Consider the following 18,570-nt stretch of genomic DNA (forward strand, 5'->3'; position numbering starts at 1 on the left):
ATGAACTATATTGCCTCATTCAAGTTGTTTAATCTTCCTGAGCATCAGCTTCTTGTCTGTAAAGTGAATGGTTTGGGTTAGATGATCTTTTAATTTCCTTCTAGCTTCATCAGGTTGTACCTCTTGTGAATATTCATGTGTTGAATTGGAATAAAGCCAATTTTTAAATTCATGATTAATGCAACTTTTCAAATTGAGGTAAGGAGAGCCTTCCACAAAAATGAATTTTAACTTATGATTCATGTTTCCATTTTAGGGAAGAACTGCTGAAAAAATACCATCACTAACTAAAAGAATTGGTAAATATGCTTATTATAATAAATATACTTTTAATTTCATTGCCAACTTATACTTGTTATTTATAGGGTAGAAAGGAAAACATTCTTTCAGGTTCACCAAGGTGTATTTATTGGAGACGAGATTGCTGTAAACTTAAGAAGTAATGAAGTACCTATAAATTTCACTAGGCTATTTATATATTCAGAACATTACTGTAGAGGTTGGACAGTTAGCTTTTCCAATTTTAGGAGGAGCAGCTAGCTCTAGGTTATCCATCACCACTTCTGCTAAAATCACAACAGAAAGGGTTAGATGCATTTTTGTCCCTGGGTCTTTTTTAGTTAGCTAGGATCGTGAATATAGTGCTCTACTAATGTGCAATCACCATAACCAGCCCTAACCTACCTACTTATTTATTCCATGCCATCTTTCTGCCTTCCCCATCTTCTTCACAGAAGGGTATGGTTAGGTTTGTTTATTTTCTGTTACCTCACAGAGAGGTAGAAGTTTTTATCACAAAGATTATTTACTCATCATAGACATCTTTAAAAATCAGAAAGTAGGCAGAGAAAGATAATATATTAAGTGAAGAAGAAGCTGTTCCTACATTTCAGATGAGGAAACAGAGTCAGAGAGGTTAAGTGACCTGTCCATAGTTACATTACAAATCTTTAGTGAAACTAGGACTGTAAACAAGGTATACTGAATCCTATATCACACTACAGATCTCATTCTCAACAGAGGCATTATGTTTCAAAAATAGTAGAAAGTTTAATTTAGAATATGTTCTAGTGATTCCCCACTCTCTATACTCACAGAATTGTCTGTTTAGTATCTTAAGGATTACAAGGCAAGAGACTACTATATATATTCATAAATATGCTTGAGAAGGGGAGCCACTTTAATGTGGGTTTTATAATGGGAATAAATAATACAGTTTAAGAAATAATTTAGCCCGGCTGGTGTGGCTTAGTGGTTGAGCATCGACCCATGCACCAAGAGGTCGCTGGTTCGATTCCCAGTCAGGGCACATGCCTGAGGTTGTGGGCCAAATTTTCAGTGGGGGGCGTGCAGGAGGTGGCCAATCAGTGTTCTGTCATCAATGTTTCTATGTCTCCCTTTCCCTTGCTCTCTCTCTAACATCAATGAAGAAAAATTTTAAAAAAAGAAATAATTTATTCCAGCCTATATTTTTAAAATTATCCAGAAACAAACATTCTATAACATTTATTTTTTTTAATATTTTTTCTTTATTGACTTGAGAGAGAGAGGAAGGGAGAGGTAGAGAGAGATAGAAACATCGGTGAGAGAACATTGATTGGCCACCTCCTGCTTGCCCCCTACTAGGGATCGGGCCCACAACCTGGGCATGTGCCCTAACCAGGAATTGAACTGGCAACCTCTTGGTGCATGGGTTGACGCTCAACCAGTGAGCCACACCAGCTGGGCTCTATAATATTTCTTGATAATCACCCTTTCAGTGCATACTATTCTTTTTATGACTAATGAGACTCTTGTTTTGATTTAGGATTAATGATTTTAAATTGAGATATAATTTATTTAGCAAATTTTTCACCATTATAAAGTATATACTTAAGTGGTTTTTAGTATATTCACAAAGTCATGCAGCCATCATTACTATTTAATTACAGTACATTATCATAACCCCAACAAGAAACCCCATGCTCATTAGCAATCACTCCCCTTTGCTGCCCCCACACTCCCAGCCCCAAATAACCACTAATCTACTTCTGTCTCTATGAATTTGCCTATTCTTGACGTTTTATATTCAATGGAATTATAATGGCCTCAAGTTTCACCCATGTTGTAGTACTCATGTGTGAGTATTTCTTTTTTATGGTGGAAAACTATTTCTTTGTATGGTAGTCATAGCTGATGCTGCTGTGAACATTTATGTACAAGTTTTTGTGTGGACATGTTTTTAATTCTCTTGGGTACATATTTAGGGTTGGAGTTGCTGGGTCATAGGGTAACTATTATGTGTAACCTTTTGTTAGACTGCCAATTTTCCCAAGTGGCTACACCATTTTACCATCCTACCAGCAGTATATGAGGGTTCCAGTTTGTTTCTTCACATTCTTAACACTTACTACTTTTCTTTTTTTTTTTAATTCTTATTTTGTTTCTCCTTTTTCTCCCACTGATTCCCCCCTCCACTACCCTCCCCGCTCAGTCCCCAGCTTTGTCGTCCATGTCCATTGTTCATGCATACATGCATATAAGTTCTGTGGTTTATCTCCCCCCACCCCCTCTTCCATGTCTCTAGGACTACCCTATTCCTTAGACTGTTATGTTCATTATATTCCACAAACAAGTGAGATCATGTAATATTTGTCTTTTTATGCTTGGCTTGTTTCGCTTAGGATAATACTTTCCAGGTCCCTCCATGTCATCTCATAGGATAAGAGATCTTTCTTTCTTACAGATGCATAGTACTCCAAATTTTCTTTTTATAACAGTCATCCTAGTGGGTGTGAAATGGTGTCTTATCGTGGTTTTCATTTGTATTTTCCTGGTTGCTAATGATGTTGGATATTATTTATGTGCTAATTGGCCATTTGTCTTCTTTGGAAAAATGTCTGTTTATCTCCTTTGACCATTTTTAGTTGGGTTATTTGTGTTTTTATTATTGAATTGTAAGAGTTCTTTTATACTAGTTCTTTTTATGTATAAGTTCCTTATCAGATATATGATCTGCAAATATTTTCTCCTTTTCTGTAGGTGATCTTTTCATTTTTCCTATTGGCATCCTTTAAAGCAAACAAGATTCTGATTTTGATGAATCTGGTTTGGTTTGGTTCCAATTTGGTTTTCTTTGTTGCTTATGTTTTTGATGTCATATCTAAGAAATCATTGCCTAATCCAAAGTCACCTAGTTTTCTTCCAAGAGTTTTATGGTTTTAGCTCTTACATTCAGGTTTTTGGTCCATTTTGAGTTCATTTTTATATATAATATGAGGTAGTGGTACATTTAATTGTTTTTTTTGTGGGTATCCTGTTGTCCTTGCTTTTGGTTTTCAGTAAGTTGAGCTTCATGTACCTGCAGGATATCCAAGTAGGTGAATATCAAAACCTGGAATTCATATAAAGGAGGGTAAAACTGTGATAGTAGGGAAAGGGTCCTGAGAAATTGTAAAAAGGGGAAGGGTAAATGAGGGAGTGGAAGGGAACCATCAATATCTAATGAGGTGGGCAGAAGGAGCCAGCAAAACAAACTGGAAAAAGACAGTCGGAGTTAGTAGAACTAGAAAGGAGTGATGTCCAGCTGACCTCTGGACATCTCCACCTAGAAATCTCAAAAGCAGCTCAAATTCAGAATCTCTGAAATCCACTCAGAGAAATTCAGCCCTGCTCTATTCCCCCTCTATGTTAGTTAATAGTATCACATTTCACAAAGTTGCTCCGTAATTGAAGTCATTTTAAGCTCTTTGTTTTGTAGCAATTAATTTCTCTACATTTAATTAATCACCAGGTCTGATAAATTCTACCTTTTTAATATTGTCTAGAATTCACTGGTTCTGCCTTGGTTCCTGCCCTTATTTTTCATCCAGGCTATTGGTAGTCATCTCCTAACTGGTCTTTTATTTGCCTGACATTTTTTTTTTTTATTAATTTGTTTTTGTTACAGATGTTTCTCCTTTTTCCCCCATTGACACCCTCGTTCCCATCCCCCACCCCGCCCCATTCCCAGTTTTGTTGTCTATGTCCATTGGTCATGTACACATGCATATAAATTCTGTGGTTATCTCTTCCCCCTCAGCCCCCCTCCTCTGAGGCTTATCAGTCTGCACCCCACCTCTATGTCTCAGGGTCAATTTAGTTCATCAGTTTGTTTAGTTCATTATATTCCACAAATAAGTGAGATCATGTGATATCTGTCTTTCTCTTCTTGGCTTGTTTTACTTAGCATAATACTCTCCAGGTGCTTCCATGCCATCTCAAAGGATAAGAGACCTTTCTTTCTTACAGCTGCATAGTATTCCATTGTGTACATGTACCACAGCTTTTTTATCCACTCATCTACTGATGTACACTTGGGCTGTTTCCAGATCTTAGCTATTGTAAATAGTGATGCTATGAACATAGGGGTACATATATTTTTTGTGATTGGTGTTTCAGGTTTCTTAGGGTTGCCTGACAGAATTTTTACCAAACACAAATCTTAAGTTACTTTCCTACTTAGAATATTTTTTGTTACTTACCACATAATGTTTCTTAGAATTAAATCTCTACATGTCCACTCCCAAGTTATTTCTGACTTCCATTACCATAGATTAGATTAGAACATCTTATAAATGTAATCATACAGAATGCAATCTTTTGTCTCTGGTTCATCATTATGATGACATTTTACTCCTATTCATCCATTTGTCTGTGGCAGTAGTTTGTTCTTCATTGTTGGTGTGTGGTGTTTGAATATACCACAATATGTTTAGTCATTTACCTGATAATGGACTTTTGAGTTGTTTCCAGTTTGGGGCTGTTATAAATAACGCTGCTATGAATATTCTTGTGTATGTCTTTGGTGGATATATGCATCGTTTTTAATACCCAAGAAAGGAATTGGTGAATCATAGGGTGTAAATCTCCTTTCTAGCACTTTCTTACATACCCTGTATTTCTACTTTGAGTATCTTCAAAGTGGGTTTCTATTTGCTTCATTGCCTTACCTAGTTCACCCCCTTGAGCTATAGAAACTAAGTCTAAGAAACAGGAGACTGATACCTTCACAATCACAGACTGGGACTTCCCCTTATTTCCCATTATTTTTTTTTAAATAATTGCCAAGGACACTGTAAAGACATCTACTCTTTAAGTACCTTAGATTACTTGTTAATGACTACATCTGATTTGGAAAATGTTCAGATTTTTAAAGCTTTTAATTCTTATCATTTTTACTTTATCTTGTATTATTTCATCAAGTCTTTAAAACACCTAATCTCAGTTCATAGTGCTGCAAAATACTCACTGCATTTTAAATGAATGTAAAATTCTAAAAGTGATCAGTGCCTAAATATTTCAAAATCTTCTGTTCAGAGAAGCTTTGGTTTGGTGTTTTGTTTTGTTTTTCTTGCTGCTTACATTTTTCTTTTTAACTATACTTTGTGTTGAGTTGTATTAATGAAAATAATTCTTTAAACTCTTTTTTCCTCACCAATTTTCGTTTTCAGATGATACCATCTTTCAGAGTCCTATGATACATGAAGCTATACGAATGGGATTCAGTTTCAGGGACATTAAGAAAATAATGGAGGAAAAAATTCAGACAACTGGGAACAACTATAAATCACTGGAAGTGCTCGTTGCAGATCTAGTGAGTGCTCAGAAAGACAGTACACAAGATGAATCAAGTCAAACTTCATTGCAGAAAGGTATGCCTGACTGGTTTTAAAAAGCAAGCGACACCTAAAAGTACTTCATGTGGATAGTGTTTTATATGGCTTTGTGATCCATTCATTTCCCTCGTCTCACCATCCCCCTTAGGATAAACATTTTTTTTTTTAAGTTTTTATTATGAAAAATGTCAAACATACTCAGAGGTGGAGAAAACAGTATAATGAACCCTGATGTATCCATCAACCAGCTTCAGTAGTTACCAACACTTTTCCAATCTTGCTTCATTACTTCCCCCACTGTATTTTTTTTTTTTGCTGTAGTATTTCAAAGTAAATCCCAGACATCCTGTATATCTTTCATTTATAAATACTTCAGTAATTATATAACAGATGAGGACTTTCTAAAAACTTAACCTTAATACTGTGTGTTAGTCTGTTTGCAAAATGGCTGCCTTTTCTTTGTGTCCTCATATTGCGGAGAGAGGGCACTCTAGTTTCTCTTCCTCTTCTTTATTGCAAGTACACTGATCCCATCATGGGGTCCCGCCCTCATGACCTCATATAAACCTAATTAACTCTCAAAGGTCCCATCTCCAAGTACCATTGCCTTGGGTGTTAGGGTTTAAAAATATGAGTTTTAGGGAGACATACATTTAGGTCATAACACTATTATTACACTTAAATGGATTGAACAGTAATTCCATAATACCATCTGAAACTTAGTTGATTTAATTTTCCCCATTATCTTAAAATGTTTTTACAGTTGATTTGTTCTAATCTGGATCCAAATAAGATCCACTGATTTATTAATTTTAAAAGTATGAATTTATGCTCTTCTTTAGATTAGGAACAACAAGGCTAACTTTTATCATTGTGTGTAGAATAAGTTTACGTTGTTGAAACTGAATTTAGAATGTTCTGCAACTTTCATATGATATAAACATATAAAGGAGCCATATTTCTAAATAGAGCTTGAATGAAGGGCTCCTTAATACTGTGAATCATATATAGAAAGTGTGTTGCCTTGGCTGGTTTGGGTCAATGGTTAGAGGTCAGCCCACAGACCAAAGGGTCATGGGGTTCAATTCCCAGTCAAGGGCATGTACCTGGGTTGCAGTTCAATCTCCTGCCCCTGTCAGGGTTGTGCAGGAGATAGCCAATCAATGTGTCTCTCACATCAGTGTTTCTCTCTCTCCTTCTCGCCCTCCCTTCCCCTGCTCCCTTCTTTCCACTCTATCTAAAAATTAATGGAAAAATATCTTTGGGTGGGGACTAACAAAAAAAAGAAAGTGTGTTAAATAATGTAGAAGAGAAGCATATAAACTCCTTCTGGGGAAAAAAATTTAAATACAGTTTTCTCCTTTAAGGATGATAGCTACTCTAGTGATTGCCAGCAGCATTGAAGGTTAAAGAAAAGGTGTCAAACTGAATACATTTATTATAATAATTGTTCTCTAAGCTCTTGACCACCTTTCCCAAAAGACAAGAATTTTCATACTGCTAAATGAACCTAAAAGTTTACATAATTTTTTACATTAAAGACCTTTGTGATCTTTAAGTTATTTCAGATGTTTTTGAAACATTACTCATAGAATTACATGTCATAAAATAGTGTGACATTAATGATTTTTAAAATTACATTAGTTGATGTAAAAGATTCAGTAGAAAGCTTAAGACTCTTTTCCTAAAGATGCATTTAAAACCTGTAATAGCTCCACTTCCCTTGGCCATGATAAAGTCATCTTTCTACAAATACAAGTGATTGTGTCAATTTTCCCTGCATCTTATCCACAACTCAAGCTTAATTAAATTTGACAGTAAGGTGTTAGCTTTTATACCTTAAGTTGTTATCTGCAAAAGAAGGATTTAGTGGGTTTCAGGAGGAAGAGAGTTGACAGGGGTTCTTCTTATTAGAGACTACAAGCTAGGGTGGTGAGAGAAGGAGGATTTAAGTAATGGCAGCTCTCAGGAGCAGGGGTTGGAATTCATCAGCTGACCTCTCCTTAGTTTCACTAAATTGAGGGGCAGGTAATTGATACAGGCTATCTTCTCATGCTAGGGCTGCTGCCTGTTTCTCTTCCCAAAGGCTGGTGAATAAATACTGGCACTAAGAATCTTTTAATTCTAGCCCTGGCCGGTTTGGCTCAGCGGTTAGAGCATCAGCCTGCGGACCAGAGGGTACCGGGTTCGGTTTCCACTAGTACCTTGGTTGCAGTTTGTCCCCGGCCCCAGTTGGGGTTGTGTGGTGGCAGCCTGTCGATGTCTCTCTCACACATCAATGTTTCTCTCTCTCTTCCCCCTTCTCTCCCTCCCGCTCTATCTGAAGATAAATGCAAAAATGTCCTTGGGTGAGGATTAAAATAAAATAAAATAAAATAGAATCTTTTAATTCTATACAAAATAGCAGGTGGGCCTAATTAAAGTAAAGTAGGTAGAAGTTTTCTAGAAAAAGTACAATGTTATTGTTGCTTACTGAGAAATCCTAGCTTTTATCCCAGTGGCTGTGTGACAGAGAATGCCTCAGTAAACAGTCTTCTAATGATAGTACCAAATCAGTATTCTTTTTTATTTATTTTTTGGGCGGGGTTAATCCTCACCCAAGGATATTTTTCCAGTAATTTTTAGATACAGTGGAAGGGAAGGAGGAAGAGAGAGAGAGAGAGACATTGATGTAAGAGAGACACATCGATTGGTTGCCTCCCACACGACCCCCACTGGGGCTGGGGATCAAAGCAGCAACTGAGGTATGTGCCCTGAGCCAGGAATCAAACCCACAACCCTTTAGTCAACAGGCCCATGCTCTAACCGCTGCTCAGCCTGGCCAGGGTTCTTTTTTTTTTTTCTTTTTAAAAATTACATAGTATGATATAAAATCCTTTACTTCATGTATGTGCTAAGGTACTTATTTTAATCCTTATGTGACTACTACTATACATAATATACATATCAAATAACCCCCACACATTTCTCATCAGTCTTTCCACATGGATATACTCTGATAGTAAAATGAATAACATTAATTTATTCTGGAAGTAGTTTAAAATAATGTAGTAAAAATATTAGCAAATAACATCATCAGAAGTTATCTACTGCCCTGGCTGGTTTGGCTCAGCGGTTGGTCAGCCTGCAGACCAGAGTCCCGGGTTCGGTTCCCACTAGGGGCACATACCAAAAAAAAAAAAGAAGTTATCTACCTATTGCCTTTACTGTTGTGTGCCAGGAACCACCCAACCTAGATGAGGGCCTTGTGGAAATTAGAAGGGAAAAGGTGTCACGGGGAAGGAATCAAATTCAATAGTTCCATTTTGTTTGTTTGTTTGGTTGGTTTTTGTTAATCCTCATTGGAGGATATTTTTCCATTGATTTTTAGATAGAGTGGGAGGGAGAGAGACAGAGAGAGAGAGAGAGAAAGGAAGAAATATTGATATGACAGAGACACATTGATTGGTTGCCTCCTTCAGGGGGCTGGGGATCAAACCTGCAACCCAGGTACATGCCCTTTACGGGAATCAAACCTGTGACCCTTCTGTCCACGGGTCAATGCTCTGACCCCTGAACCAAACTGGCCAGGGCCCAATACTTACTCTTAAGACTAATAAAGTATTACCAGAGGTAAACTATTAGCCTGGGGGAAAATATTATGCCCAGAGCATCACCACTCAAGTAAGTGTCTATATATAATGCTGAAATAAGGTAGGAAAAGTAGAATTGATATTAGTGTTTGCTAGGCATGACCTTTCATTCCATTGTGATCTGTAAAATGGAATCTCAAATAGGACCAGGAGGAACCTTAAAGATCATATAACTTTCATTACTTCAGTGAAAAACCTGAAGTGCAGAAATGCTGTTGCCCAAGATCACTCAGATAGTCGGGAGTGAAATTTAGGTTTCCTGACTTCTGGTCCAATATTCCTTTTTGTTGTTGTTGTTTTCCTTATTGATTTTAGAGAGAGAAGAAGGGAGAGGGAGAGATAGATAGAAACCTCAATGAGAGAAAATCAATTGGCCACCTCCTGCATGCTCCCCACTGGGGATTAGGCCCAGAACCTGGGCATGTGCCCTGACCAGAAATCGAACCAGCATCCTCTTGGTATGTGTTCCGACGCTCAACCAGTGAGCCACACCGGCGCAACCAATGTTCCTTTTTCTAATTAAAAAGAAAATTATGGGACTTCCAGTTATTATGGTGGCATAGGTAAATGTGGTACTCGCCTCCTCCCACAATCACATCAAAATTACTACAGAGCAACCATCCTTTAAAACCACCTGAAATCAAGCTGAATGAAGTCCTACAACTACGAAATTAAGGAAGAAGCCACATTGAGACTGGTAGGAGAGGCGGAGGCGTAGACGGGCTGGTCCCGCACCCATGTGTGGCAGATAAAAATAAAGAGGGCTACCTCAGCTGGGAAGGTCCTCCCTGAGGAACAAGAGGTCCCTGTTCCACACCAGGCACCAGCTCAGGGTTCCAGTGCCAGGAAGAGAAGTTCCCATAACTTTGGCTGTAAAAACCATCGGGAACTGAGGCTGAGGGAGGCTGAGGCTGCTGGAGCCCCAGGCATTTTATCTTAAAGGGCCCCCACACGGGCTTAATTTGGATGAACTTACTTGGACTCGCACCCTCCAGGCTCCAATGTGAAGGGGAGGCAGCTCAAAAGACACCAGAGACATATGGGAAAGAACTCAGTTGTTTGGCATTGGGGCAAGGGCTGGAGAGGCAGCTTTCTCCTGGACAGAGGTGCTGTCAGAGGCTTTTGTTCCTTTGGTGAGCCCTTCCCCCACAAGGCCAGCAGATGGCAGCCATATCTGGGATTCTAGCAACCTGGCTCACACTATTTGCCCTTCCCTGGTTATTCCCTGAGGCCCTGCACACCCAACTTTCAGGCCCACCCAAGCTGTTACCAGTGGCTTTACCATAGAAATGACCTGTCTTGGATCCTGCTTCAGATTTTTCTAAATTATCTCAAACAAGCAGCATTTGGTCTTAGCGAGCCCATACTTCTTGTTAAGTGGTCCCAGGCCTGGCACTGGAAGCAGCCAGCCTTTGTTCGCATATTGGCTTTGCCTGGGCACCTCTAAGCTCAGCACAAGAAGCACCCATCTGCAGACCATTTTGTAGCTTATGCCTGGTGGCCCTGAGTAGAACACAGGCAGTGGCTGACCTTGCCCCAGAGCCATCACACCCAATGGACAGCTTCAGAACACTGCGAAGCATCACCACCCAACCACCTCCACAAGTGACACACTCAAGGAATAGACTCAGTATGTACCAGAGCCTTGCTGAAGTAAGTCTTCCTCGCTGTGGTGGCCCCTAACAGTTGATCATCCAAGGTAGTCAGAGGTTATTGGTCAGTGAGCACAGCCAGTCCTTGCAGCTGATCAGCCTGAGTAAATCCTCCCATTGATGTGCCAACAGCAATCAAAACTCACAACAGAAGGATGGCCAGTCTGCATGAGGGGTGCACCCCAAGGGCCCTGCTCGGGTAATCAGAGAGGCTGTGCCACTGGACCCTACAGGACACCTAATACACAGAAAAAACACAGGGAGGCAGCCAAAATGAGGAGACAAAGAAATATGTTCCAAATGAAAGAACAGAACAAAACTCCAGGAAAAGAACTAAATGAAATGGAGATAAGCAATCTGACTGACGCAGAGTTCAAAACACTGCTTATAAGGATGCTCAATGAACTTAGTGAGGACCTCAAGAGCATAATAAAGGACCAGTCAGAAATGAAGGATGCACTAACTAAATTAAAGAATAGTTTACAGCCCTGGCCGGTTTGGCTCAGCGGTTAGAGCGTCAGCCTGTGGTCCAGACAGACCCGGGTTCGGTTCCCGCTAAGGGCATGTACCACGGTTGCAGTTTGTCCCTGGCCCTGGTTGGGTCATGCGGGTGGCGGCCACTCGATGTGTCCCTTTCACGTCGATGTTTCTCTCTCTCTCCGCTCTATCTGAACAAAAAAAAAGAATAGTTTACAGGGAATCAATAATAGAGTAGGGGAAGCCAAGAAGCAAACCATTGATTTGGAATATAAGGAAGCTAAAAACACCCAATCAGAATAGCAAAAAGAAAAAAAAATTACAAAAATGAGAATAGTAATAAGGAGCCTGTAGGACAACTTCAAGCATACCAACATTTGCATCAAGGGACTGCCAGAAGGAGAAGAGAGAGGGCAAGAAATTGAAAACCTATTTGAAAAAATAATGACAGAAAACTTCCTGAATTTGGTGAAGGAAACGGACATACCAGTCCAGGAAGCACAGAAGAGTCCCAAACAAGATGAACCCAAAGAGGTCCACACCAAGACACATCATCAACATGCAAAAGGTTAAAGACAGAGAAAATCTGAAAAACAGTTAGTTACCTACAATGGAGCTCCCATAAAGCTCTCAGCTGATTTCTTGAAAGAAACATCGCAGGCCAAAAGGGAGTGGCAAAAAATACTTCAAGTGGTGAAAAGGAAAGATCTACAAACCAAGATTACTTTATCCTGCAAAGATATCATTTAGAATTGATGGACATATAAAGAGTTTCCCAGAAAAGAAAAAGTTAAAGTTCATCACCACCAAACCAGTATTATATGAAATGTTGAAGGGTCCTCTTGAAGAAGATAAAAAAAATTGAATAATAAAGTGGCAATAAATCCGTATCTATCAACAATTGAATCTACAGACAAAATGAGCAAGCAGAACAGAAACAGACTCATAGATACAGAGAACTTTTTGTTGGTTGCCAGTGGGAGGGGGATTGGGGAGAAGGGTGAAAAAGATGAACGGATTGAGAAGTACAAATTGGTTGTTAGAATGACGAACCTCAAAGGGAAGGGGGGAGGTGGAGCGGGAGAGATAAATCAAAGACCTTATAAGCATATATGTATAACCAATGGACACTGACAGTAGTGTGGCGAAGGCAGGAGGGGGGTGGGAGTGGGGAGGAAGGGGTCAAGGAGGGAAGAAAAAGGGACATCTGTAATACACTCAACAATAAAGATAACTTTAAAAAGAAAAAAAGGAGTAAAAAAAACTAGCCCTGGCTGGTGGTAGTTAGTGGTTAGACCATCGGCTTGTGTGCCAAAGGGTCGTGGGTTCAATTTCCACTCAAGGGCACATACCTGGGTTGCAGGTTCCATCCCCGACCCTGGTCAGGGCATGTGTGGGAGGCAGCCAATAGATGTCTCTCTCACATTAATGTGTGTTACTCTCTCTTTCCCCTCCCTCTCTAACTTCTACTCTAGAAATCAGTGAAAAATGTATCTTTGGGTGAGGATTAACCAAAAAAAACATAGTAAAATACACATAACAAAATTTACCATCTTAACCATGTTTTTCTTTATTGATTTTAGAGAGAGAGGAAGGGAGAGGGAGAGAGAGAGAAACATTGATGAGCCAACATCAATTGGCTGCCCCCAGCATGGCCCCCACTGGGGATTGGGCCCACAACCTGGGCATGTGCCCTGACCGAGAATTGAACTGGGGACCTCTTGGTGCATGGGTTGATGTTCAGCCAGTGAACCACACCAGCCAGGCCATCTTAATTATTTTTAAATATGCAGTTCAATGGTGTTAAGTACATTCACATTGTTCTGCAACCAATGTGCAGAACATCAACAAAATTGAAATTCTGTACCCATTAAACAACTCCCCATTCCCCTTCATGCCAGCCCCTGGCAACCATCATTCTCTCTCTAAATATGACTACTCTAGTATCTAGTCCATTGTTCTTTTTTATTCATTGCAGCATCACATCCAAAAGTAATGTATAAATTACTTCATTTTTTTCTTCCTTTTAAAAAATTACCAAGCTACTTTTGGTTCTCTCTCCCAGTAGCACATCCACATTTTTCTTCCCTCTCAGGCATGTATCTCCTAAACCCCAAAGGTACCCACAAGACTTGCAACCAGAGGAACCATGGGCAGCGGCAGCTCATCTGGGACTAATCTCCAGATCTTGTCTCCAAGGTCTCCTTTACTCGGACTTTCCAGTGAGCCAAAGCACCCCACCTAGGCTAATTTCTTTCCTATAACACTTTTAGAGAAACAAAGCAGCCCCGCGTAGGCTCCCCTGTTGCTTCTTCTACCCTACGCCCTTCCTTGTTTCACTGTCCCCAGCTTTAATAAATGTACTCTCAAAATAAGTAAATTTTACAGCACAGACCATATGGCTTAGTGGATTGAGTGTCGTCCCATGGACTGAAGAGGTCCTGGTTCCATTCTCAGTCAGGGCACATGCCCAGGTTGAGGGCTTGATCCCCAGTAGGGGGCATGCAGAAGGCAGCCAATCCATGTTTCTCACATCAATATTTCTCTCTCTCTCAAAAATAAATAAATAAAAACATATTTAAAAAATTTACAAAGCTACTTTTAATACTTGAAGTAAGCCCTGCAGGAGTAAAAAACACTGGGAAGGAGTAGTCCCCTCACCTCCCAGGAGTGGTCCAGGGGAAGAGAGGCTGTCTATGAGGAAGGAAGCACAAAAGAGACCCAGTGCAGACTTGGCAAAAGGAATGCCATTGGTGTTGGGACCTTTGAGCACTACAGGAGGAAACTTGAGCGTGGTGGAACTGGTTCCAGGCACACAGGCGAAGGGCAAGAGAGTTGGACATGAAGCCACAAAGCTACTTGGATTCCTCCTTGTTTTACCTTTTTATGCTGCTGCTGCTGCTGCTGCTGCTGCTGCTGCTGCTGCTGCTGCTGCTGCTGCTGCTTAATCTCCTAAGACCCTCTGCTTCCAAGTAGTAGCAGAAAGCCTGTCATCTCAGGAAAAATATCTTTTCCTTAATCAGGTGGCTCTGCTTTTTTATATTCTTCTGGTGAGCTAATTCATGCTGGTTACTGCTGGTTATGACAACAGCATGAATATGCATTTCATTCTCATTTCTTTGATCATATTCTTTTATATAACATAAGTCAGTTTATAATGCTATCTCTTTGCTTAAATTGTTTCCCTTGCCCTGAATGCCTTTTCTGTGTCTGTATACCTGGTCTCATTCCCCACTCCACCCCTACTTCCCTAAATCCATCTTGTGAACTCATCCTTCAAGTCTCAGCTTAGAGTTGACGTGATGTCTTTCAAGTTTTCCCCAGTACCCAGAGCAAAGTTTGGAGCTTCCGATTCTCTACTCTCAGTACTCTTAGAGCACTTGTAACATTATTTTGGAATTGTTTTCTTTTCTTTCTTTCCTGCCCCTTAGACAGCTTCTTGAGGCTAGGTGCTTTATCTTCTTGTGTCTGATAAGTTCCATGTTTGAGCCTATAGTTTTGATTATGCCCAGAAGATTGCCTTTTAAGAAAAAGGATTATCCTTTCTTTTTTTTTAAGAGGAACCTGGGCTTTCTGGCCATGTGGCAAATTCTGGTTCCGACATTTATTGATTTTTTTTTTTTTTATCCTCACCCGAGGACATTTTTCGATATTTTATTCAGATAGAGTAGGAGGAAGAGAGAGAGAGAGAAACATCGACGTGAAAGCGACACATAGAGTGGTTGCCACCCGCACGACCAACCAGGACCGGGGACAAACTGCAACCAAGGTACGTGCCCTTAGCGGGAACCGAATCCGTGTCTCTCCGGACCGCAGGCCGACGCTCTAACCGCTGAGCCAAACTGGCCAGGGCAGGATTATCCTTTCTTATATCCCTAGCCAGGGAAACTTTCTGAAGCACAAATCTGAGAACAACTCTCTCTAGGTTAAAACACTTCACCGGTTCCCAGCGCCTTGAGGATCAAGGTCAAACTTCTTTACATGGGTTGCTAATTATTTCAGGATCAGGCTCCTTCTAACCTTCTATAGCCTCATATCATGCCGTTTCCCCTTCAAATTCTATTCCCAAGCCTTACCTGTGGACTTGCGGACCCTGCTCTCTCTTTTCCCTTGGAGCCTAGTTATGCCATTTCCTCTACCTAGAGCATCCTTCTTCCACTGTTCCTGTCCCCCAAGGCCTCCTCCTTTCTAATTATTCATACTCATCCTTTAAGACCCAGTTTAGGTATACTTCCTCCAGGGGTCCTTCCCTTTATGAGTTCATTCATGCACCTACATGCATACACTTACACCCTTCCTGTGTTCTTCATAACACATAACTATTTTATCATCTTACTGTACTATAATTTCCTGTCTACTTGTGTTCCTTGCTTGTCTGTGAATGATTGGGGCCCAAGGTCTATATATATAATTGTTGTGTCTCTAGTGCCTAGAACTAGTTAAATGTTCACAAACTTGTTTTCATAATAGTGTTCCCCAGGGTGTTAAAAGGGATGCCATGAAAAAGGAACTCTATAGTTAAGTAGGGAAATACATTATAAATTTCTAAGAAGGGATAAACACTATATTATACTACCCTGAACTTGATAGTAGTGATATCCAAATGCCAGTGGGCTCAACCCAAAAAATTTTAGATTTAATGAATGGGTCCTAGGAATCTATTTGTTACAAATGCCTCAAGTAATTCTCATGTGAGGCCAGATTTGGGAACCACTAGTGTACAATGATTACAGAGATTGTTAAAGTATGTAATACATTTGGAATCATGCCTAGCACATGGTAATAAGTATTATATTACTGTTAACCGCTGCTATTGTTGATATTGTCATTGTAGTTACATAACACCACAAAACACATTTTTGTGGCATATTTGTTAACATTTCACAAAACTTAGTTTGGGAAAGGCTGGATTTAGCAGTTACTTCAGTACTGCCCATATACTGATGACACCCAAATGTTTATCTATAATGTTGACTTCTGACCTTAAGATTTGATTCCCAATTTACCTACTAGACATTTTCATATAGATGCTCTGCAAACACCTCAAAAATATCCTGAAAGTCCCTAACTGTACCTCCTTTTATATTTCCTATTGTCATCACCATCCTCTTGTCAGCTACACAAGAAGCCTTGACATTAACTATATTTCTTCTTTCTTCCTCATCCCTTACCTCCAGTCACCAAATCCTACTTGTCCCACTTCAAAAATGTTCTGCAAATCTATCCTTCCATTTCTGGAATTAGCCATACCCTTTCTATACACTACTTCTTTTACCTAATCCTTGCTTTAAAAATCATTTCTACACTTTTTTGCTCCCCCCATCCAGCAGCTGCCAGCTCATGAAACTTTTCTCAACTAGTCTGAACAAAAGAACTTGTTCTCTCATCTTATCCCTGAGCACTCTGTATATAACTTTATTATGGCACTTATCACTTTGTGCTTTGTGCTTACCTTTATTGCCTCAGCTCACATCCTTCTCTCCTACTAGCATCCGAGCTACTTAAGAATAGATACTGCCCTGGCTGGTTTGGCTCAGCGGTTAGAGCGTTGGCCTGCGGACCAGAGAGTCCCGGGTTCGGTTCCTAGTAAGGGCACGTACCTCAGTAGCAGTTTGTCCCCGTCCCGGCTGTGGTTGTGCGGGTGGCAACCAATCGATGTCTCTCTCACACTGATGTTTCTCTCTCTCTCTCTTCCCCCCCCTTTATCCCTCTGGCTCTATCTGAAGATAAATGCAAAAATGTCCTCTGGTGAGGATAAGAGGGGAAAAAAAGAACAGATACCATGTGTGAATTATCCTATCTCCTAACACTTGATTAGAACCTGGCACATAGTATTCAAATATTTTAATGAATTTAAAGAACTAACAAAGTCTGCAGTTAACTCATTTCTTTTCTGTTTGTGCAGAGATTAGTGCTGAAGAGCAGCTAAGGCTCCTGCAAGAGGAGAAGCTTTGCAAAATCTGTATGGATAGAAATATTGCTATAGCATTTATTCCTTGTGGACATCTGGTCACTTGTAAACAGTGTGCTGAAGCAGTTGATAAATGTCCCATGTGCTACACAGTCATTACTTTCAAGCAAAAAATTTTTATGTCTTAATCTAACTCTACAGTAGATATGTCATGTTCTTATTACTCTGATTGTGTGATGTAAACCAAATTTAATATTGAATTTTATTAGCATTTGCTACCAAGAAGAAAAAATGTAAAACTGCAGTTATAGTTGGCAACCTAAAATTTGAATTTCCAGATTTTTCAGAATGTTAGCTGTATTATCTATTGTTTTTCTGTTAATTGAAACTCTAAACTAAGAACCATAAATATTGTAACTGATCACAATATGTATTTGTAGTACACTGTCTTGGTTTCTAACTATAAGTGAATTAATCAACTGAATTTTTTATTCTTTTTAAGTAGGCTTAACATAGAGCATTCTGTGTAAACATGGAGATTAGCGTTAATCTCCCCAATAACATAATTTGTTCTGTTTAAAAAAGGAATGAACTGTTCCACACTGGTGGAAAGATAGAGATTATTTTTAGATGTTAGTCTATATGTTGTAGATTTTGTCTATTTTCTTTTAAAATTATACATACATACTTGGGTGGATGATTTTTAAAAAATAATTGTCCCATTGTTAAAAGGGTATTTAATGATAGAATGCCATCTAGCCTATGTGTATTGACATGGAAAGATATCAAAGATATAAATGTAAAATGCAAGTGGCAAAACACTATGTATCCAATGAGCCAAGTGAAGGTTATGTGTATTTTGTATATGTATAGAACAAAAGATTTGAAAAGATATGCACCAACCTTGTTAAATGTGGTCTCTCTTGAGGGGGGTGGGGGTCGGGTCCAAGAGGGGCTTTTCTGGGGCCTTTCATTTTCTACTTTTTTCATTTTGTTCTGTTTGAATTTTTGTAAGTATGTTACTTTTATAATCAGAATTTTTAGAAAGTATTTTACTGATTTAAAGGCTTAGGCATGTTCACACGCCTGTGAAACTACTTATTGCTCAGCTTTAGTTTTTCTAATCCAAGAAGACAGGGCAGTTAACCTTTTTGGTACTAATGTGAAATTTAAATGTCTTTGTTTGTCCTGCTTTGTGGATGAAAAATACTTCTGAGTGGTAGTTTTCTGACAGGTAGACCATGTCTTCTTCTCTCGTTTCA

General features: G+C 39.5%; 1 protein-coding gene across 4 annotated transcripts in view; it reads left to right on the forward strand.

Moving 5' to 3' along the window:
• The window catches only part of LOC118635819 (X-linked inhibitor of apoptosis), a 50,628-nt gene extending 32,397 nt beyond the window's left edge, over positions 1-18,231 (forward strand). For 2 of the 4 annotated variants that reach the window (XM_036270761.1, XM_036270757.1), the window contains exons 6-8: positions 257-299; positions 5,472-5,672; positions 17,303-17,933. In XM_036270761.1, the coding sequence (XP_036126654.1) occupies positions 257-299; positions 5,472-5,672; positions 17,303-17,496 (438 nt within the window). In that variant the 3' untranslated portion in view covers positions 17,497-17,933. Of the gene's footprint in view, positions 1-256; positions 300-5,471; positions 5,673-13,492; positions 13,591-17,302 lie in introns of those variants that run through there. The other 2 variants (XM_036270759.1, XM_036270760.1) reach the window with 2 other exon arrangements.
• Positions 18,232-18,570: the final 339 nt, after the last annotated feature.

This window comes from Molossus molossus, unplaced genomic scaffold, assembly GCF_014108415.1.
Source record: "Molossus molossus isolate mMolMol1 unplaced genomic scaffold, mMolMol1.p scaffold_m16_p_2, whole genome shotgun sequence".
Lineage (NCBI taxonomy): Eukaryota > Metazoa > Chordata > Mammalia > Chiroptera > Molossidae > Molossus > Molossus molossus.